Source organism: Colias philodice, chromosome 1 (assembly GCF_061535455.1).
Source record: "Colias philodice isolate Cphi_HAF_F1 chromosome 1, ilColPhil1 Martin Lab GWU primary, whole genome shotgun sequence".
NCBI classification, from domain to species: domain Eukaryota; kingdom Metazoa; phylum Arthropoda; class Insecta; order Lepidoptera; family Pieridae; genus Colias; species Colias philodice.
The window spans coordinates 6335699-6359685 of record NC_143086.1 but is presented as its reverse complement, the minus strand read 5'-3'; the positions used below and the strand labels follow the sequence as shown (position 1 = coordinate 6359685).

The following is a 23987-nucleotide window of genomic DNA, read 5'->3' as shown; positions in this document are numbered from 1 at the left end:
AACACTGCCGATGTTGACCTAATGTTTTCTGCAAGTACAAATCCGAATTGAATGAGATTTTTATAGTTTAACGTTACAGTGATCTTTAACTTAGTTTGTTTTAAATGCACGACATTGTTAAAATAAATTGTGTTGTATGTTTCACCTAATTGTATTAAGTTATTAGGAGTGGCAGTATTTTATAACAAAAAAAAAATATTTTTAGAGCCTACCTATCCATATTTAATTTAATAATAATATATTTATTACGTAATTTTTTGTATGTGACTATTATGTGAAATCTATTTAATAAACGCTATAAAATTAATCATTTCGCATTTTTCTACACACAATCAAATTCATCCGAATAACGATACTCGAGTAGATCATAGATAAATGAAGATTCCTAGATATATATGCGGTTTATCTATTTATATATTACACGATGCACTGACACTCTGCCCCTCAACTGTCCATCAATATATTCCAGAAATATATTATTATAACCGAAGAATAAATGTAAAACACACTTCAGTGAATATTTGTTGATGGATAGAGAGGATTTCTACAGTTGCTTAACATCATCGTCTGGCACACCTCTACCTAAACCTCTTCTGATCATGCCATTGAGAATTTAGTTATTAAACCATAGTTTTTTTTTCGCTACTGTTGTAACTAAACAGTTAATTAACTTTAATCTAATATCTACTAGCAGTATCTTATTATGAATTTTCCGTATTGAGTTGACTAATTTAGAAAAAGATTATTTTTTCTCAGTGGACTTCTTCCTATTAGAATTACTTTGATTTTATACAACTACTATACAGCCGTAGATTTTTACTTTATTTAAATTATGGTTTATGAAAAAGAGGTTAATCAAATAAAAATTAATGAATCACTTGATATAAATATATCTTATAAGGAAGGCATTCATTTAATATTTTATTTAATAACAAATAACTACATACACAAATACTCTTATTTGGGCAATTTTATGTACCTAAACACTAGATCAATTTATAAACATACTTACCTAATAGGTACACAAAATATATACTATACAAATCACACCTACAACAGTACCTATAGACATTTTAAAATTCACGAATATTGAAACTTCCTTTAAAAAAATGTTTTCAACTTAATACTATTCCGAGACAACACTGGTAATAAGCCTTGCAACGCGTCTTATTAGTTCTTCATCGAGGAATGTAAGTATAAAGGTAAGATTAAGTTTATAAAATAAAAAATAATAATGTAAAAGAAACAAGAAATGAGTCACAAGTAGATGGGTTAAGAAAGGACTTATAAACTTAAGCGGCAGATGTGGACTTCTACTTTACATAAGTAATTTGATCCTTGCAGCATGGATCTTTAGTAGGTGCTATCCACGTGCTATCCCAATTTTTAAAAACTATATTATATATTATTATAGACTACTCACGACGACTTCAAAATGACTTACAGGCATTCTAGATTGAAAGATATTTATTCTGTAGAAAGTGATTCAAATTGGCAAACTTTCCTGTTCAAATTACCTATATTCTGACAACTGAGACAAAAAAATCATTAACAAAGAAAATTGTAGAAATTGTATAAATCAGATAGCAATTGCAATTATGTTTGTTTTTAAATTAGAATTTGTGTTTGTCACTTCAATACTGTCTGTAATAAATTGTACAAACCAATAACTTCATTATATGTATCTACTTTAATAAATAGGTAGGTATTCCTATGTTTTTTTGCCTGTTCTTCTGATACAAGAATAATGTACCTGTGTTACGTATACATACAATAACAAATAACTGATATCCACCTACCAACTACCTATATAATACCTATGCCTACAAAAATAAATAATCAATTTAAAAAAAAAGACGGGTTGCACTCCGTGAGTGCCGGCAGAAGTGAAAACTTGATTATTAACGTTGAGCATGTTTGATATTTTGGAATGGTATCCGTTTTACGCTTTTTCGATCAGGTCACGTGTCCTGACGCGAGTTTAAGATTTTATACCCATTACAGAAAAAGTGCTCAACGCCGCTAAAGAAGTTTTCACTTCAAAAATTCAAAATAGCTACTTTGATTGCAGTTCATTGATTTAGTTAATATATCTTGCTTATAGAGTACAGAGATATTAGTGCATAAGATCCTTCCTGTCTCTCTTCCAATGTAAATTCCATTCTCCAGTAAAATCAAGTCTTTTCTTTGACGTTCATGGAGTTTCAATTAAGTACACTATTATAGTTAAGATATTAATAATCAGAAAAAAAGATATATATAGCAGTGGTATCCTGTAGATACTTAAAGAAATTATAAGCTACTAGCTTTCCACCCGCGGCATCGCCCGCGCACGGCGCAGTCAAAGAAAAACCCGCATAGTTCCCGGTCCCGTGGGATTTCCGGAATAAAACCTATCCCACCAAAAACATTTTCATGTAAAATGTTGCCAAGACGAGCCCATATGACTCGCACTGTCAAAAAGTTATCAGATCTCATGTAGAGCCAAGCTTCTAACACTACACGCCCTAACTCTACAAGGCCTAACTTCACAAACTCTACACCTTAGTCAAAATATGTGGCTTGGCCATTTCGCTACATTCACATCGGCGTAAGGTGAAAAATTAATTCACTGTTCATTACTTTTGTGTTATACAATAGTTCTTGTAGTAACGAACGGCCAAGCCACATATTTTGACTAAGGTGTAGAGTTTGTGAAGTTAGGCCTTGTAGAGTTAGGGCGTGTAGTGTTAGAAGCTTGGCTCTACATGAGATCTGATAACTTTTTGACAGTGCGAATCATATGGGCTCGTCTTGGCAACATTTTACATGAAAATGTTTTTGGTGGGATTTCATTTCTTTTTGTAGGTTGTTTGTAACAATTTTTTTTAACAAGGAGTACCCATACATATATATATCTAGGGGAACCAAGTTTTAGATTATTAGATTAGACCTCTAGCGTCATCAAAATTTAATTTAAAATTACAGGTCTCATACAAACTCCCATCCCCTAGTTTAAGGGGTTGGGGGATGAAAGTTACAAGTTTTATAATTTTTTTTGTTGTTTGTGTGCTAATACTAGCTTACATACAAAATTTCAGCTTTCTAGGACATTAGGAAATACCTTAAGAATTTTGATGATCATCAGTGAGTCAGTGACGAAATTAGCGTTTTTTAGATATAAATAAAATCTGAAGTATAAAAGCTAATGTAATTTAAACTTAATACGTTCAATAAGTCCGCTATTGACAATATATCCCGAAAATTTTGTTGATCTAGCATAATCCAAACCCAAGTTATGAGGGTTCAAAAAAACGTCGAAGCGCTTCGAGAAAAGGTAGGTAGTGCCCGTGCGCCTCGCTTGGCTCGTCTTGGCGGGGGCACTACCGTGCCCCCAGATCCTATGTCCCGGGGTAAAAAGTAGCCTATGTCCTTTCTCGGGTATCAAAATATCTCTATACCAAATTTCATGCAAATTGGTTCAGTAGTTAAGGCGTGATTGAGTAACAGACTGAAAGACAGAGTTACTTTCGCATTTATAATATTAGTATGGATTAAATAAAATATTCTAAACTAGAGGTCCGCCCCGGCTTCGTCCGTGGTACATATTATTTCGCAATAAAAGGTAGCCTATGTCCTTTCTCGGGTATCAAAATATCTCCATACCAAATTTCTTGCAAATTGGGTCAGTAGTTTAGGCGTGATTGAGTAACAGACAGACAGACAGAGTTACTTTCGCATGTATAATATTAGTATGGATTAATTTTGCTGGTGAGAGTATAGAGCATCGGCAATCGGCATGTGTACCGAAAATTATCCCAACTTATTAAGTTATTGCATAGCTTCTATCGCGGGCCTTGGCCTTTAGACAAACGTACGTAACGCCATGGAATAGAAACTGCTAACGCTAATTATTGACATAAGCTCATGACATTTTGGTAATGGTTCGATCACACTACCAACGACGCAGACGACCACGACCAAAGTTCCAATCTTGCCGAAATTTGTCCAAAATCAATATTAAAACCTCCCGTCATTCTGGTACTCGGAAATAAAAAAATTCGAGGTCAATTAATAAAAAGAAATAGGGTTTTTTGCGATTTTCGCCGAGACGGTAAGTTTATCATACAATCACCTGAACCAAAATTGTAGATCATCTAATTATCTATAAAAAAGCTTAAATCCATTTTTTTCTATGAGCCACCGTTTCTATGAAAAACCTGTTTGTTTATCCATTGATCTCAAAAAAAATTTTTCCAAACACCAATACGACAGGAAATTCTTAAATTTCATTTTTAATTGTGTTTTGCACAATTTTATTTAATTGCGACTGGATGAAAATTTTTTTCGTGGTCGTCGTTGTCGTTGGTAGGGTGACCGAATCCTTAGGCAAAACATCATACGCTTATGTCAATTTCTATCAATAGCGTATTCTATTCCTTGGCGTTTTGACGTTTGGCTAAAGGGGCCTTTTCACTTCTGCCGGCACTCCCGGAGTGCAACCCTTCTTTTTTTTTATGCGATCCTCTTCTAATGGTCTTAATGATGAGTAATAGAGATTGAGTTATACCTATTTCAAAGTACCAAAAATAATGTATATGAATTTGAATATCTTGGATTTAAATTCTCTTATTAACCAACTTCAAAAAAAGGAGGAGGTTATCAATTCGGTCGGTATATTTTTTTTGAAGTGAAAACTTGTGTAGCGGCGTTGAGCACTTTTTCTGTAATGGGTATAAAATCTTAAACTCGCGTCAGGACACGTGACCTGATCGAAAAAGCGTAAGATGCGGATGGATATCAAACATGCTCAACGTTAATAATCAAGTTTCACTTCTGCCGGCACTCCCGGAGTGCAACCCGTCTTTTCTTTTTTGTATGTACACCGATTACTCCGAGGTTTCTGAACCGATTTACGTGATTATTTTTTTGTTCGATGCGGGATGGTGTCGAATTGGTCCCATAAAATTTTTTTTCGGATAGGCCCAGTAGTTTTTATTTCATGAGCATTTTTGTCTGTACTCGATGACTAAATTGAAATGTAGCAAGTAACTTTGATTCACTTCCCGGTAACCGAATGAGCTGAAATTTCGTATACGTATGTAAATTGGATAGCTATGAAACTTTAATCATGACATAGAGCTGATTTGATGATGGAATCCGAAGGTGGCCATAGGAACTCAGTAATATATTGACTCAACTTTATCGAGTTTGGGCTCGTTTGATTCGTGTTGAAAAATACACTAAAAAGTATTAAATAAAAATAACTGCGTTAAAAAACACTAAGCACTCAGTATTAAGCCCGTGCGGCCGTGCACCATTTCTGTGATCTGTGCCGTGCACCGACATCAAACCTTTTTAGTAAATAGCACATCTAAATAATATGTAGTAATTAATAATATCAAATCTATTTTATTTTTTACTTTTGCGTTTTTGAAGTCGGTTGTTTTTAACGCAGTTATTTTTATTTTTGTATAGATTGTAGATTGGACGTAGAATGAAAAATTGTAACCGTTTTTAGGATTCCGTTCCGGAAGGGTTTAGGGTTTTAAAACGGGAAGGGAATCCATTACTGAGACTTCGTTGTCTGTTTGTCCGTCCGTCTGCCACCAGGATATAAGGACATATTTTTAAGTTGTCATAGTATTTTCTATACACGCAGTGCACATCATTAATAATGAAACGTTTTTCCTTAAATAATATACAAAAACCTGCAACTTCCTTAAAATCCATGTTTTCGTTTCTAGCTTCGCGCAGCCGGCATACCTATACCGCTTTTCTAATGTTGCTCACATTTTGTCTATGATAACATAAATCTTAAACGATAGCTCACGTGCGGGTGGTAAAGTTGGGCGGGTTGCTTGTTTGGGGTGTACACATAGATTTAATGATAAATGCGTCTGGAATTTTATAAGTATTTTTACGTAAGTACTAAGCGTAGATATGCAAAACTGTAACCTCTTTTGAGCATAGTAAACCGACGGTGGTACACCCTGTAAGTATATATGCTTAGATCCATATAACTACGTAACGGATTTTAATTCAGTTTATTTTAATAGATATATAATTTACGTTACACTTACAAGAGGAAGGTTTTAGTATATCGTTTATTATAATTTTGTACAAATTATCTAAAATTTAGGGATATAATAATTATTATGTTGGAGACGTCGGACAAAAATTTGCCGTAGGTACGGGGGCTGTCGACGAAAATGCTGTTTAAACCCATATAGATATTACATATAACAAATTATCATGTCAACGGGAAAGGGACATGTCTATATAACTCTAAAAAAACATACTATATCAATTTTAATAGGGACTTTAAAAAAATGGCAATTATAAATAGTGCAGTGCCTGGAGCATACAAAACCGTAAAAGCTCGAATTAGAGTTATAGTGAATGAATTAATACGATCGATGTGGGATATTGTTTCTTAAACTATAAATTGCAATGTTTACCCAAATTTTTTTTGTGCACTCCATTGTTTCGTTGTTTAAAAAAAAAATGTTATGAAAAATTAATGTTTGACCATATATTTTCACTTTAAACAGTATTTCTTCTTTTTATTCGAGTAGACATATTATAGGAATATTTTTCAAAGACACCTGTGTATAAAAATAGCAGTAGGGATCTCAAATAGATAGAAAAACGTGGAGGGGAGAGCGGAGCCACAACTGCTATGTACAATGGAATTTCTCGGCCGGTTTAATTATAAATTAAACGTACTCTATTGAGTAAATTTAAAAAAATAAGGTAATTAATTACGACGAAAAGAAAAAAAATTATTAGTACCAGATCTGTTTATTTAAATATAAGTATTACAATTACCTACATTGTTGCCTACATCAAATACTTAGTTGAAATGATAATATCATCGTGAAAGCGTTCTATTAGTCGTTTTTTAATAGTTTTTCTACCGGGATATGCTCTGTAGTGATGACGTTTTTCAACTTTTGCATGGTAAATTGGCAATCATCATTCTCTTCTATGTAGGTACTTGTATATTTCTATCTACTTAGATTAATTTTCTTTTCAACATTACTGAGGTGAATTGAATTTTTCAGCAAATTATAATAATCCGAATGATATTTTGCTGCAAGTGTCTCTAAGTCGGTTATACTCGATATAATCTCTATAATAATCGGTTTTCTGGACGGCTATAAAATTCAAAGTTAAGATAAGATTCATTCAAAGTTGAAGTGTTGATGTATGAAATCTGACTACGCCGGCATTTTTTTGTATGGAGATACTACAAAGACCTCGTCTACTCGAGAGAATGCCGCAATTTGGACGAATTAACCCGGAAATTGAGAGTAGCAGAAGAAACCCGGAAATTGAGAGTAGCAGAAGAAACTTTCTTCTGCTACTCTCAATTTCCGGGTTAATTCGTCCAAATTGCGGCATTCTCTCGAGTAGATTCTTCTGCTACTCTCAATTTCCGGGTTAATTCGTCCAAATTGCGGCATGGTTTCTTCAAGAAACCATTAAAATAATAAAAGGGTATTCAGACGTTTAAAAGACAACTTTTTCCGGTGATGTTGCACTTGCAGTGAGCAACAGGGGGGGTCATTTTGAAAATTTATTGTAATTAAACACCTTGTAATTGGTTTTATTTTGTTTGCATTAAAATTTTGCACTTACCACTTTTAGATTTCAATTTTTCGATTGAAGCCTTATGAATAATAAAATGAAATTTTCAGGGTAGCTACCTCATAGATAGAGTAAGTTTTTAAAAAGCAAAACGGATATTTTTTATGTGATTTTATTTTTTACGGGCCCTTGAAGTTATGAACATACTGGGTAATTTTATCTTTCTTGGCAATAAATTCTTTTTTTTTTATTCCATTCGAAGATCTAACGATAGTAAATGTTACTATACTGAATTGGCCTTTCTTTCAGCTTAGCACACAAAAAAATCAAGCATTTACCGCCATAATTCACGTCACCATAAATCAAAATCTCTACGTACTCGGCGATAGGTGAAAATTTGAAAAAAACGTCATAACTCCGAAAATACGAAAAATCGCATAATATACATGGGGTGATTCGGATAGCCCTTTATGTCCTCTACCTCCCAGCTTCAGTATATCACTACTTCTTGGGACACCCTCTATGGTCAAACATGAATTTTTCACAATAATTTGTTTAAACAATGAAACAATGGAGTGCACAAAAAAAATGGGTAAACATTGCAATTTATAGCTTATTTAACAATATCCCACATCGATCATATTAATTCATTCACTATAACTCTAATCCGAGGTGAAAACCCCCAGGCGCTCCACTAAAAGCATTATTTGGAAAGCTACTTACAGAAATACTATAGGAAAACTAACTGAGAAATTAATCCATACTAATATTATAAATGCGAAAGTAACTCTGTCTGTCTGTCTGTTACTCAATCACGCCTAAACTACTGAACCAATTTGCATGAAATTTGGTATGGAGATATTTTGATACCCGAGAAAGGACATAGGCTACTTTTTATTGCCAAATACCACGGGCAAAGCCGGGGCGGACCGCTAGTGTTAGATAAATTATATAATTACTAATTAGCTACCTACTAGGTTATCAGCACTGCTGATTATATTTTGAAATTGAATCATTTATATTTTTTTAAGATATCATTTTGATAATAACAAATTACCTCTTCTTCCAATAGGTACGTTATTTGTACGTATCATGAAAAAAATTGCTAAGTGCAATAATTATCGGCACGCAACTGGCAACTTCAAGTCAAGTTTTTGGTGTAGAGGGGAAAGTTTACGCGTGAAGTTTTAGACCATTTTAACCTTCGCAAGATTCCGCCACTACGCTAAAACGTGATCAAGTTACGTGCTGACAATTATTATCTACACTTAGTATTTTTTTTTTCAATTCATGCTGCAAGCTATACTTAAAACTATACTTAAAACAGATAATTTTTTTTCTTTTGAAATATTACCGAAAAGCTGATACAAGAGAAGATATGAAGTTCGAGAAGTGTGCCTGATTTAGTAAAAGCTCATTATCACACTGTTTGTATGCATTTCCTGAGAACATTTACTATGGTGGTGTTTATTTTTTTATACCATATGAAAGTAGAGATTTCAATTAATAAAAGGCTCTCCAAGTTTTTGAAAAAAGCTGATATTTTGACGGGTGACGTTTCGATTGAAAATTAGGTTGTTTTTTTGGTATTAATTCAAAATAAGGCGAAAAAATAAATATTTTCAATCAAATAAATTACAGTGTATATTTAGGACATAATAAAGTAAGTTTCCACCAAATTTCGTAGAAAAAAAAAATTTTGAAGTAGATAAAAATAAAAAACCAAAAACTTGGTTTTTTGAATTTTTCACCTAAATTTTGAGGTTATGTGTAAAAATTGTGAATACAAAAGTTGTAGAACTTTTTATTACTTTTTATTACTTTGCCATTGAACTTTTTTCCGTCGGACTTGTAGTTTTGTCGGAAATCGAGAGAGACCATTTTTTAAAGTGAAACTTTTATTACATCGTCTCAAACTTTTTGGTCTGTGTAGCGCATGTCGCGTGTATCGCGGCTGCCGAGCAGGTATACCTACTCGGCAGCCGACCGTCACGCGACATGCGCTACAAAAAGCAGTGTTCGGAACCGTTCGAACAGTTTCACTTTTACCGTGGTTTCATAAAACCACACAACATTTTTTCTCTTAAAAGCTCCCCCCTCCCTCTTCCCGAACTCGGATTGACCGTAATTTATTTTTCCTTTTATTTTCATCATATCCCCCTTCTTTTCTAATGGGTTTCATCCGACTGCGATTTTTTTTTGTTTCAAAAATTATCTACTCTAGTCTACGTCTTTACCCTTTTTGTATTTCTAGTCGCTCATCTAGTAATTTAGTCGCTCGTCTTGTAATTCAGTCTCGAATTAATTAATCACAACCCACGTGTAGCTCCATCATCTGTATTTTATTACTAGCTTTCCGACAGCGGCTTCGCTCATGTAGTAAAAAAAAAATGCGCATAATTCCCGTTCCCGTGGGATTTCTGGGATAAAACCTATCCTTCCTCAGGTCTCAAGCTATCTCTGTACCAAATTTGAAATAAATCCATGCACTACTTTTTGAGATTAGCCCGTTCATACATACAAACAGACATACAGTCAAACACAAAAATTCTAAAAACTATACTTTTGGCTTCGGTATTTATAGTAGATCACGCCCCAATTAGTATGATTTAAAAAAATCATACTTTGTACCTACAGTTTTGACTTTCCTACGATTTTATTAAGTACTAGCGGTCCGCCCCGGCTTCGCCCGTGGTACATATTTACGTTTTCTCTACATAAAAACCATCCTCGTACTTCAAGGAATATAATAAAAAAAGAATTATCGAAATCGGTTCAGCCGTTCTCGAGTTATGCGCTTACCAACACATTTTGCGATTCATTTTTATATATAAGATATGTGTAGATTAACTACATATTACCCAATATATTTTGACCTTGTTTAGTTTATTTGTCGCATAATCAAATTCACACTGCTCAAGTTATTAAAACGGTAACTCATACTCAGTCGCTCAGTTTTCTTAATCGTTTTATTATTCCCATTTTAAATATGCTGGTCTTTTGTACTTATCCTAACTCTTCACAATCGGCACACTAACGCACACTGAAGTAACAAATGTGGCTATAATAGTAAATTAAGCATTTGGAAGGGATATCAGTCTATTGAAATCTTAATCCATACTTCCATACTTAATATTATAAATGCGAAAGTAACTCTGTCTGTCTGTCTGTTACTCAATCGAGCCTTAACTACTGAACCAATTTGCATGAAATTTGGTATGGAGATATTTTGATACCCGAGAAAGGACATAGGCTACTTTTTATCTGGAACTATGCGGGTTTTTCTTTGACTGCGCGGGCGAAGCCGCGGGCGGAAACCTAGTGAAATATAATATTTACCGTAATTTACCACAATACAGATTTTTGGCCGTTGGATGACACTAGGATCAAAGGGGCGTTGGTGTGCAATGAGGTTTGCCGACTCAAAAATCTTCTTTGTTTCAGAGAATTTATCTGATCTTGTAGATCTTGTAGTTGTAGAAAACTTTACTCAAATTTCTTCAGATATTGTAGTGCATCAGCGATGAAGTTATGAACACATACTTAAACATTTATATAGATAGTTAGGATTATTGAAATGGTATTAGTAAAATTATTGTAAACCTTAATATATATAAATCTCGTGTCACAATGTTTGTCCTCAATGGACTCCTAAACCACTTAACACGTTCGCTGCGGCACAGATATATCTGTACTTTCCATTACTGCGTTACGGGTCGTTTTAAACCTTGTCCTATACCAGAGATTGTGGCGGCACGAGGCATATTAAACCCCACCGCCCGTAGGAGACCAAAATCCTTTTCTTGGCGCCAAATAAGACAAAGTGTGCGGCTTTTGTCGTGATTATTATTAACAATGAGTTCATTAACCTAAATCTACCGCCGCCCGTGGTTAGATTAGTTAGTTTAGATTATATGGGTAAAATAAAATGTGGGGTCTGATGTACCCCATACCGCACTGAACAATAGCAGTTTTTCATATAATTTAGTGATGGGAAAAGAAATATCGATTTTATTTAATTGTATTTATTTATCAAACTTATGGATGTTTTTTATTAAAACAGGCCAAACCAGAATATTGTTTGCAACCAGTGCATTCTGTGAGAATTTCCTTTACTTTTTTTTGTCGGCCTCACGACTTGTTAAGAGGATGCGGAGTTTTTCGTAACATCCTACACATCTCCTCTTCTTTGATCCCTTTAAGAGATGATGTGCCTTGTTTGTTGGCTTGTTGACTTGGGCAAGAGTTAAATTTTGATGAGCCATACACCGATTGCCGGGTGTTTTGGATTTGCCGCTAGTTGATTCAATGAACAAACACACTAATAGTAATCATGATTATCAACCTATTTGAAGAAAGTTACTCAACATGTCACATTCACGTTTCTATTAACGATATTTATTATAACGAGTAGTTTGAAAATTAGGTACCTGTATCCACATTCAAGTCCTTCTTTGTAAAAGCTTCAATAAGTTGTTCCACAAATAGTCTCGAATGCGTTGCACAACACTAACCGCGTGAAGCTAGCTTAGGGTGCGGTACGAGGTGCGCGGTGGTACGAGGTGTTCGCAACCTCGTCCCGCACTGTGTTAGAATTTTTATTTGTTCAGTGCGGCACGAGGTCTAAGAAACCCGGTATTAAGGTCGGTATACCATTGAACTAGGAATCAATAGCACATCTCAGATATATAGATATCACTTTCCTACACTGAACCAGATGGAAGTTATGCCTCCCGCACGACAGAGAAGTGTAAGTTTTTTCCTACCGCTATAACGACGAGACACGGACAGGGTGTTTCAAGCCCTGTTTCGCAGCGAACGTGTTAACCGATTATAATAAAATTCGCACACCATGTGCATTGTGCAGTTTGATCCAACTTGAGAGATAGGATAGTTTAAACATGTAGGTACCACGGGCGAAGCCGGGGCGGACCGCTAGTAGGGTATAATAATTATTATAACCGCACCAAGCAACAGATTTGCAACGAACTGTCATCAAAAGACTGTTATCAAGATGACGGCGTTATTTCATTGCGTTATTTCTGAATTTCGCCACCCGCTGATAGCCAAATGTCCCGGGTAGTACCTACTGTACCAGACCTACTTATTTTGTTAAATTAGTTTATTTTTTGAACCCATCACCCATGGTTAATGTAATTAATTATCTACGCTTAGCATAAAATTTTCTGCTTCAAGGAATGACAGCTCAGTTTAAACAACTGTCAATACTCAATTATTGTTGTCAATAATTAATTAACGATAATATCACACCTTTTCGAAGATCGAATTTACAAGGAATTTTCAAAACGGCTACCTACTAAATTACTAATTAGTAATTACTAAACTTTCAAGGAGCATAATATTTACAAAGGTACCTACTTAGTACTTAGACTGATATGTACAAAACTTACAACTGAAACGTTAATTAGAGGGTAGGTAGAACCTACTTTCTGTAGAATCTAAACTTATGTGTTAATAAATTCGTATTATGCGAAATTTAACTAATTAACCGAGAATTTGCTATTTGAATCAATAATAATTATATTATAAAAACAATTAGGTACTTGTTGTTACTTGTTATTGATAAGACATAGGTAATTACAGTTTATACCATAGTAGATACATAGTAGATACATAGTAGATACCATAGTAGTAGAGGTTTTGAGTACTTACATAATTTGGTTAACAATCCTTGATGTTAAATTTGGTGTGTCTAATTCGGAAGACAACTCTAAATTGGCTCAAAATTGAATTTGAATTTGTTTAATACAACCTCTTAACTCACTGCCTCCAGATTCCAGAAGGAATACTAGAAAACATTATTATCACTCATGAATATTCTAGTTTTCTGTTGATAACAGTGTTTTCAAAATTGTCTTTGAAATTCCAAACAACAATCACAAACTAATTAAGTACAAACTATGTCACATTAATATAATATACAAGTATTCATATCTATAGATCGAAGGTTAAATTAAAATATTGTTATATATATGTAGGTATATCATTATCACCATCATAACTCTGTGCATTTTAAATAATCTTATGTATAAATACAGGTATATATATGGATATTTTTATATTTTATATGGAATAAAATAAACAAATTTTTATATTAACAAGTCTCCTTAATAAAAAATATTTTAAATAATAATCTAGTTAACTAACTAACTCAGAGGCTTACATTATATTTTTTCATTCCATGTGTTTGAATTTTATTGCCCATAATTGGTTAAGTTGCATATAATCAATTATTTAGACAAAATATTTATAATATTATTCAATATCATATACCTAAATATTATATTTTTATTCATATTTGTAAATAGTGATTAAACCAAAATAATATACCATTGCAATATTTAACTGTTTATTAATATTTGTAATGAACCTTAAAATATTCAAAAAGTTAATTAATATCTTTGAAAATACATGTTTAATGAGGTTAATATAATATTATAAATTAATGTTTTTTTTAAAAGTCACTTTAACTAAAATATTAAATTAATGGAATATTGAGGCTCGAAAACAAATTAATGTTAATAATTTTTTGTATTTTACTTTTTCAGAATCTGTTAAATTCACAAAGAGAACTACATCTCAAGATATTACAGACAATAAAGATAAAACCACAAATGTGTCTGGAATTTCAAATCGTATAGTTCAAACATCCACTGAAGAGACAAGTATTTTAAGGGTTGATAATGTTCAAGATATTCAAGCAAAACAGGTTGCAAGAGTACCATGGCGTTTAAGTGGAATTGAAAAAAGTATTCAATTAAAGGATGAGGAAGTTCTTGAAACAAAGCACTGGAGAAAACAGCGCAAGAATTCAAATATTACTAATGATGTTTTCAGATCCTCAGAGGATTCAAACATTCTCCATATAGATAAAAGTGAATTAATCAATAAAAATGATACTACTGTGGAAGCTAAAAATTGGCGTAAACAAAGAAGTGAAAAAGACAAGGAAATTCAAAGGATCCATGAGATAGATGATAGTACAATTGTACATTTAGCTGAGTCTGAAGATTCATTAACTGTAAAAAAAGATGTTAATGTAAAAGATAAATCTGATTTCAGTTTTGGAACAACTAAAGAAACTAAACCTTGGACACAGGAGGCAATAAAATTAAGACCAACAAAGACAGATAAATCTTCAAAACCAAAAGAACAATTAGAAAAAGTCCACTTAAAACCAGTACAAAAGAAACAATTTGATAATGTAGAGACAGTAGTAATTGATGAAAGTATTACCTCAGAGGAAAATACTATAATTTTAAAAGTTGTTGAAGAAGGCGAAAAAATACAGAACAACATTAAAGATTGTATTCAAGTAAAATCGGATAAATTACAAGAGCAAGAAAAACCGCAGCAAGTTGAGTTAAAACCGGTAAGGCGCGAAAAAGAAAAACACGTTGAAAAAATTCAATCGGAAGAAGTATCGTGGCGTACAGGTAAACGTGTGTCAAAGGAGGAACAAGCAACAGAAGAAGTACTTCTTAAACCGGTATCAAGAAAGGAAAAATCGGATGAAGAAAAACCGGAAGAAATTATTCTTGAACCATTTCATAAAGATAAAGTAAAGCCCATTGAAGAGAATAAACCAGAAGAAGTCACTTGGCGTACCGGCAAAAGGAAGCCCAAAGAAGAACATGTGGAGGAGGTAAGTCTTAAATCGATTCCTAGGAAAGAAAAACCGCAAGAAGAAAAACCGGAAGAAACAAAATTGAAGCCTGTCAAAAAAGAGAAGAATATTGAAGATACTTCTCCAGAAGATGTCAAATGGCCAACAGGTAAAAGAAAACCTAAAGAGAAACAACCAGAAGACGAAGTTACTCTCAAACCTATACCCAAGAAAGAGAAACCAGAGGAAGAGAAATATAAAGATACACATGTGCCTACAGCGAAACAAAAGCCCTTAGCTGAAAGTGTGCCAGATGAAGAAACTTGTCCAAAGAGTAAAGGGAAGCCTCAAGAAGAAAGACCACTAGAGGAAGTTGTGCTCAAACCAGTACCCAGAGTGAAGAAATCTGAAGATAGAGTGGAGCCTGAAAAGGTAGAGCTGAAACCAGTAAGGCGTGAAAAAGGAAAACCAGTTGAAGAAATTCAACCCGAAGAAGTAGCCTGGCGTACTAGTAAACGTAAGCCAAGGGAAGAACAACCAGCTGAAGAGGTTATTCTTAAACCAGTGCCAAGAAAAGACAAACCGGAAGAAGTAAAACTGGATGAAGTTAATCTTAAGCCAGTTCAAAAAGACAAGGCAAAGCCTATTGAAGAGGCCAAACCAGAAGAAGTTTCTTGGCGTACTGGTAAGAAAAAGCCAAAGGAGGAACAAGCAGTAGATGAAGTTATACTACAACCTATACCGAAGATGGAGAAGCCGGAAGAAGATAAACGGGAGATAGATCACCTTAAACCAGTACAAAAGGACAAAATAAAACCCGTTGAAGATACCAAACCAGAAGAAGTATCGTGGCGTACTGGTAAAAGAAAGCCTCAAGTGGGCCAACCAGTAGAGCAAGTTACACTTAAACCCATACCTAAGGAAGAGAAACCAGAGGAAGAGAAGTCTAAAGAGGTGCCTACAGAAAAACGAAAACCCTTAGATGAGAGAGTACCAGATGAAGTAACTTGGCCAAAAGGTAAAAGACAGTCTCAAGAAGAAAACTCACTAGAGGAAGTTGTGTTAAAACCAGTGCCCAGAGAGAAGAAGCCTCAAGATATTATAGAGCCTGAAAAGGTGGAGCTTAAACCAGTAAAGCGCGAAAAAGGAAAACCACTTGAAGAAATTCAACCCGAAGAAGTTGCATTGCGTACTGGTAAACGTAAGCCAAAGGAGGAACAGCCAGCAGAAGAGGTTATTCTTAAACCGATACCAAGAAAGAAAAAACCGCAAGAAGAAAAACTGGATGAAGTTAATCTTAAACCAGTACAAAAAGTCAAGGTAAAGCCCATTGAAGAGACCAAACCAGAGGAAGTATCTTGGCGCACTGGTAAAAGAAAGCCCAAAGAAGAACAATCTGCCGAGGAAGTAAATCTTAAGCCGACTCCAAAGAAAGAAAAACAAGAAGAAGAAAAACCGGATGATATTAAACTTAAACCATTCCGAAAAGATACGGAAAAATCCTTGGAAGAGGTCCAACCTGAAGAAGTATCGTGGCGTACAGGTAAAAGGAAACCAAAGGAAGAAATACCAACTGAAGATGTTAGTCTCAGACCTGTACCGAAGGTAGAAAAGCAGGAAGAGGAACAATCTAAACAAGATCTTAAAGACAGAGAAAAGCCTACGGAACAAATGAAATCAGAAGAAGTTACTTGGCGCACTGGTAAAAGGAAACCGAAGGAAGAACAACCAGTGGAAGAGGTTGCTCTCAAACCAATTCCTAGAAAGGAAAAAGCACAAGAAGAAAAGCCAGAAGAAGTAAAACTGAAGCCCGTACAAAAACAAAAGACTGTGGAAGATACCACTCCAGAAGATGTCAAATGGCCAACGGGTAAAAGAAAACCGAAGGAAGAACAACCAGTAGAAGAGGTTACTCTCAAACCAATTCCTAGAAAGGAAAAACCACAAGAAGAAAAGCCAGAAGAAGTTAAACTGAAGCCCGTGAAAAAAGAAAAGACTGTGGAAGATACCACTCCAGAAGATGTCGAATGGCCAACTGGTAAAAGAAAACCGAAGGAAGAACAACCAGTAGAAGAGGTTGCTCTCAAACCAATTCCTAGAAAGGAAAAAGCACAAGATGAAAAGCCAGAAGAAGTAGAACTGAAGCCTGTACAAAAACAAAAGACTGTGGAAGATACCACTCCAGAAGATGTCAAATGGCCAACGGGTAAAAGAAAACCGAAGGAAGAACAACCAGTGGAGGAGGTTACTCTCAAACCAATTCCTAGAAAGGAAAAACCACAAGAAGAAAAGCCAGAAGAAGTTAAACTGAAGCCCGTGAGAAAAGAAAAGACTGTCGAAGATACCACTCCAGAAGATGTCAAATGGCCAACGGGTAAAAGAAAACCGAAGGAAGAACAACCAGTGGAAGAGGTTACTCTCAAACCAATTCCTAGAAAGGAAAAACCACAAGAAGAAAAGCCAGAAGAAGTTAAACTGAAGCCCGTGCGAAAAGAAAAGACTGTCGAAGATACCACTCCAGAAGATGTCAAATGGCCAACGGGTAAAAGAAAACCCAAAGAAGAACAACCAGAAGAAGAGATTAAACTGAAACCAATACCTAAGAGACAACTTCCGGAAGAGGAAATACCAAATGAAAAAGTGGAAGTGCCTGCACCAAAACAAAAACCTATTGATGAAAGTCTTCCGGAAGACGTAACTAAACCAAAAAGTAAAAAGAAGCCAAAAGAAGATCAACCAGTAGAGCAGGTGAGTCTCAAACCATTAACCAGGGGAGAAAAACCGGAGGAAGAAAAACAGGCAGAAGTACAACTGAAACCAGTTCCAAAGGAAAAGGAAAAGCCAATTGAGGAGCTTAAACCAGAACAAATATCATGGCGTACTGGAAAAAGGAAACCTAAGGAAGAACAACAAGTGGAAGAGGTTATACTCAAACCGGTTCCAAAGAAAGAGAGACCGGAGGAAGATCAATCTAAAGATGTAGAACTCAAACCAGTTCTAAAAGAAAAGGAAGAGTCTATTGAAGAGGTGAAATCACAAGAAATATCATGGCGAACCGGTAAAAGAAAGCCAAAAGACGAGCGACCAGTAGAAGAGGTTGATCTCAAATCGACACCGAAGGTGGAGAAACCAGAAGAAGAAACACTGGACAAAGTACAATTAAAACCAGTTCAAAAAGACAAAGAAAAACCGGTTGAGGAGATTAAACCGGATGAAGTTACTTGGCGCACTGGCAAAAGAAAACCGAAAGAGGAACAACCTCAAGAGGAAGTTAAGCTTAAACCAGTTCCTAAAAAAGAGAAATCGGAAGAAGAAAAACCTGAAGAAATAACACTCAAGCCCCTGAAAAAAGAAAAGATTATGGAGGAACCCTCTCCAGCTGATGTCAAATGGCCAACAGGTAAAAGAAAACCTAAAGAGGAACAACCAGCAGAGGAGGTAATACTCAAACCAATACCTCATAAAGAAGAGCCGAAAGAAGATACGCCAAAAGAAGAAATACAAGTGCCCGCATTAAAACAGAAGCCAGAAGTTAAGAGGAAGCCTAAAGAAGAAAAACCCAAAACAGAGATTGTGATTAAAGAAGAACCAGAAAATGTAGAACTTAAGCCAATAAAGCGTGAAGAAAACATTGTTGAAGAAATTAAATCAAATAAAATAAAAGTTGCTGAAGAGGTTGTTGTCAAATCGGAAGAGCCTGAAGAGAAAAAAGAATCTCAGGAGGACCAATTTACAGATGTTGTAGATGAAGTTATTACTCATAACGAAAAAGTCATAAAAAAGAAGAAAGTAGTTAAGAAAGTGTCACTCGAAAAAGAAACTGAATTACAAAAAAGTTCTGAAAAAGGTAAGTTATTTCTTTTATGCATTTATCGACATTTTTTAAAGGATTTGTCAAGTACACGTATTCTACTCATTACTTTTTGTCTGTTGTGGATACTCAAACGTTATACCAAACACACATATTATATGACAATATTATATGTTATATGTACTTACATATAATTATATTATTATTATATTGAACACAATATGTAAATTAAATATGTATATAAAACGTAATTTAATAATCGCAAAAATAAATTATATGGTTTATTACTTATTGAAATTTAAGTTCAGATGTTCAGATCATCATAAAATATATAAATGGATCACGTTGTATATTTGTAACGTTGGATATTATTATAATTTGTCTATTTTAAACAAAATCTGGTGCTCAAATCAAATTTTAATCAAATATGGTGCCAATAAGCAATTTTCTAGTTTTATTTATAGTAGAAAACTGCGATTTTACCCTTAGTTTTTACAATCAGAAACCTCTTTCCAGAAACTGGGCCTATAATTATACAACCTCTCCAAGCCGCAATCGTGAATGAATATGACAATTTTGAACTCACGGTTATGTTTAATCCGGAAACTGTTAGTAGCATTACTTGGTTCATGAATAACAAAGCTATTGAAGAAAATGATGACTGTATAATTCAAACGGAAACTGGAAAGTCTATAATAAAAATAAGACACGCTGATAAAAAAAAAATTGGCAAATATGAAGTTATATTAGAAAAGAATAATATCGTAGCAAAGTCTGCCTCAACAGTGAAATTAAATAAATCCGTTGGCGCAGAAAACGTTAATCCTCCGGTATTCATAAGGCCTTTACAACCCAAATTTGTGCGATTAGGAGATGTCATACTTTTAGAAACTGAGGTTACCTCAAATCCCTGTGCATCATTCCAATGGTTTTTGGGTAACAGAGAAGTCAGCACATATATTAAACAAAATAAAATACGAAATATGTATGTTACCAGCAAAGATAATATTTCTTGTTTATGTATTGAAAATATTACAAATAATTTGGAAGGCATTATAACATGCAGAGCTGAAAACTTTTCTGGATCTGTTTCATCTTCTGCTTCGCTTTTCGTTGTGAGCGATGCAGTCGATAATGTTTTAGGCGAACCTCCTAAATTTATTGATCATTTAAAACCGACAGCAGTTATGGATGGTGATCCTATTTTATTAAGCTGTACAGTCGTGGGAGAGCCTTGGCCAAAAATAGAATGGTATCATCATGAAAAGTTGTTAGAGGTGGCTAGAGATGTCACTATCGGCAGACAGGAATCTGGATTATGTGAATTATGCATAAAAGAAGCTTTCCCCGAAATGACAGGAATCTACAAATGTGTAGCTACAAACGAGTTTGGGCAATGTACCAATGATTGTGTAGTTAATGTGGAAGGTAGACAAACTTCCAGTTTTTTTGAAAGCATGTCAAATACATCCATTAACTAAAATTGCATGAATAAAGCAGACATGATAAAGGCAAATTTAATTAATTATTGTTACAAGCTTCAGAGTTATCTACATTAGAGCGATGAGCATTTATTAAATGTTATAATGAGGCACAGGGCTGATTTTGTAGTCTATTATACTAGTTAAATTGTTTGTTGAGCACCTTTTTTGTTATTTTTACACGTAACAAGTGTACAATCAAATGCTTTACAAAATATAGCTTTTATTTATTTTGCTAATGCACTTACACACAAATACAAAGCTTTAATGGACTACATTTTATAATTCACATTGAAAAAAAATCTATCACATTCAGTTAACAAACCATGGAAATGAATAAACATAATATCAAGACATTTTAATTTTTTTTTTGTTTTCAGCCTATGAATACGTACCCAGTGCTTCAGAAGAGGATCTCTTGAGTGACGAGGTAGGGTTCTGAAAAAGCATAAGAATTTATGACTATACTATGCTGTATTATTAAATTTATTATGTATCTTGGTTTAAAAAAAAAGAAATATGTAATGAGGGTTGAGGTTTCATTGTTCTTGTAAAATTAACTAGTGATTGCTTATGAATATGAGTGTGTATACAATGAAGAATGTTACTAGGTATGCCAAATCCCTTGAAATTGTGTCTCAGTAAAGCCTGTATGTATACAAATACACTAGTTTTTGTCGTATTCAAAAATACCAAGTAGTTTTGATTTTATACGCATTCAAAGTTTCGAAAAATATCGAGTCCCGCTAAAGTCACGTGACCGCTTGTGACGTCACGTCACAACGCGCCGCGCGGCCGCGCTCCCGCGCTTAGTATCAAGTCGGCAGCGCTGTAGTAGGTGTTATAGCTTTCGTCCGCGAATTTCGTTAATAGCCCAATAATAGTAATTATTATTCGTTTAATAAAATAACAGTCATGCCAAAGTTTCATCTTTATTTAATAGTTTCTCAAAATATTCTATACGATTGCGTTTTTGCACTGCTGATCTCTGAGGTTTATCTTCATTTTCCTGCTGACATTTGAATTTGTGTGGTGTATACCCTGTTTTTGTTTAATTCTTCCCCCGACCAACTTATATTTTAGTATAGTTGTCCATATCATCCTCAACTTAAAACAAGAAAAAATCTTACTAGCCATCTACCTATACTAGCCCATACGAGCAGAGCAGAAGCACAGTCTAGTATATATTAAAACTTGTATAGAAAACAAAGGATAACGCAAAACAGCTGCAATGTTCTTAAAATATTTTTTATTTTATTTTATTTTATTTTCTTTATTGGAAAACATACAGAGACAAAGACAGAGATATAAAACAAAAAAAAAATCTTATTAACTAAAAATACATGAAAATGCCTCCTTATAGTGTTTTCACTGTGAACATATAATATTATTTTTGCCAACACCCAGCAGTAGGAAAGCCAAGGAAAAAACCACAAAAGACAATCGTTGATTAATATTTTCATGCGTACATAAAGACGGAGGTAAATAGGTCTACGTATTTGCAAAATCTTTACATATTAACATTCTTATATGTTCAATAGCAATTTTTTTACATTCATTTTGTAAGACGAAGAGGAACAAGAAAACATATCAAGATCATCCATATAGGTATTATAAAAACTAGACATTCTGTGAAGAGGCACATGAAGACCCATATTGGTTCTGGCGGTTGGTATATGAAATAAGTCTTTTGAGCGTGTTGATCTGGATAGGATGCGATAATTTATTAAGCTAAGAAGTTCTGAACAGGCTATTTCTCCTACGCAGATTTGTAATATGTTATTATAATATGTAGTACTATGTAAGAACACGGAAAATTCTGACACCAAAGGTTTTACTTTACACCTCTGACCATTTTTTGTTTACGTCCTTTGCAACTATAAAAAACAACTTATCCGGCGAATTGGTAGTTGTATTTTTACATTTAGGAACAGCACATCATTTTCTGGTATTTGGATTGGACATTTTTAAAAGTATTTAATTATAATTTCGACGGCGCGGGCGCGCGATCGCTAGCGGACTGAGTGAGCCATATTGAGCGTGTTGTGGTGTGACGTCACACCATCACCGGGCGTTTACAACTTGTTTTACTTCTAAATCGGAAACTAATTGACGTATCGAAGTAATTTTTTCACTAGTATTTTTTATTTTTGACAGAGAATATGGAGTGCTAATAATCAAAATTAGTGAACATTCTCCATTGTTTTACTTCGATCGATTCGAACTTTCGCTTCTACATATCTTCTTCTAGAAGAACCATCTACCTTCTGCCAAGAAAAGTTGGTTACTTTGTGTAAAGCCTGGTCTCGGACCCCCAATCGATATTAAGTCAGAGGTCCTCACCATTGAGCCACAACTGCACTTTGTTTACTGTTTCTCATCACTACATAGTATAAAACGAAGTCGCTTTCTCTGTCCCTATGTCCCTATGTATGCTTAAATCTTTAAAACTACTCAACGGATTTTGATGCAGTTTTTTTTTAATAGATAGAGTGATTCAAGAGGAAGGTTTTAGTATATAATTAATAGGTTTTAGACAAAGCGGGCGAAGCCGCGGGCGGAAAGCTAGTTTTAATATGTCCTAAAGACTACAAACTTTTAATGATACTGATTTCTTTCTTTCTTTCTAGTTCCAATTACTATTATTAATAGAAAACTCTGTTTTAAATTATGCAAAAAAATATATTTATTATGCTTTATTTAATTATAGAAAACAAGTGATATCGAAGAATTTGCACCGAAAATAGTTAAAGCCCTGCCAACGGTAGTGAAATCAAATGAAGGCGAATTGACAAGGTAATACTAACATCCATTGAAATATGAAATAAAGCGTTGCACATTTTATTAATAGAGAATTACAGAATCAAATTTTGCTTGATCTATTGCAATTAATATAATCAATGTGCAATTTATGTGTGATATCGGAATATGTTGTACGAGTTGATTCTATGCTCTTTTTCACAGATTTGAAGCTAAAGCAGTCGGCGTACCAAAACCTCAGATAAGATGGATGAAAAAAGGGGTTATAATAAAGCACTCCAAGCAGTATCAAATGGAAGAAATGGAAGATGGCACATCTGTTTTGATTATTCCTCAAGTGCTCCAGGAAGACACAGGAGATATAAAGTTTGAGGCTTACAATCCACTTGGTGTAACTACCACAGTAGCTGCATTATCCGTTGAGAGTGAGTTTATAGAAGATATCGATCAATAAAATTAGAGGTTATGCGATCTTATGACATTCATATTTATCGTTGTATTGATCATTATCATATTATTCTAATTGTGTATTTGGTTATATTTTTCAGCTTATTTCTTCCGCGAGTACTCCCCTAAATAATCCTTATCCTATATCCCCTGATTTCGTGTACTATTGACATTTACACAAACGAACGAAACACAAAATAATAATAATTATGATTTCACACTATATAAAACGATCTCACTCTTTTAGAGTTAATACTTAAAAAAATCACACCGACGCAATCAACGATAA

At 34.2% G+C, this 23987-nt stretch overlaps 1 protein-coding gene across 1 annotated transcript in view; it reads left to right on the top strand.

Moving 5' to 3' along the window:
- The window catches only part of LOC149491154 (uncharacterized), a 103968-nt gene that overhangs the window by 25933 nt on the left and 54048 nt on the right, over window positions 1-23987 (top strand). Inside the window, exons 22-27 of the mRNA XM_089700596.1 lie at window positions 14142-14516; window positions 14568-19046; window positions 19527-20438; window positions 20872-20921; window positions 23202-23287; window positions 23456-23676. Coding sequence (XP_089556722.1) covers window positions 14142-14516; window positions 14568-19046; window positions 19527-20438; window positions 20872-20921; window positions 23202-23287; window positions 23456-23676 — 6123 coding nt within the window. The remainder of the gene's footprint in view (window positions 1-14141; window positions 14517-14567; window positions 19047-19526; window positions 20439-20871; window positions 20922-23201; window positions 23288-23455; window positions 23677-23987) is intronic.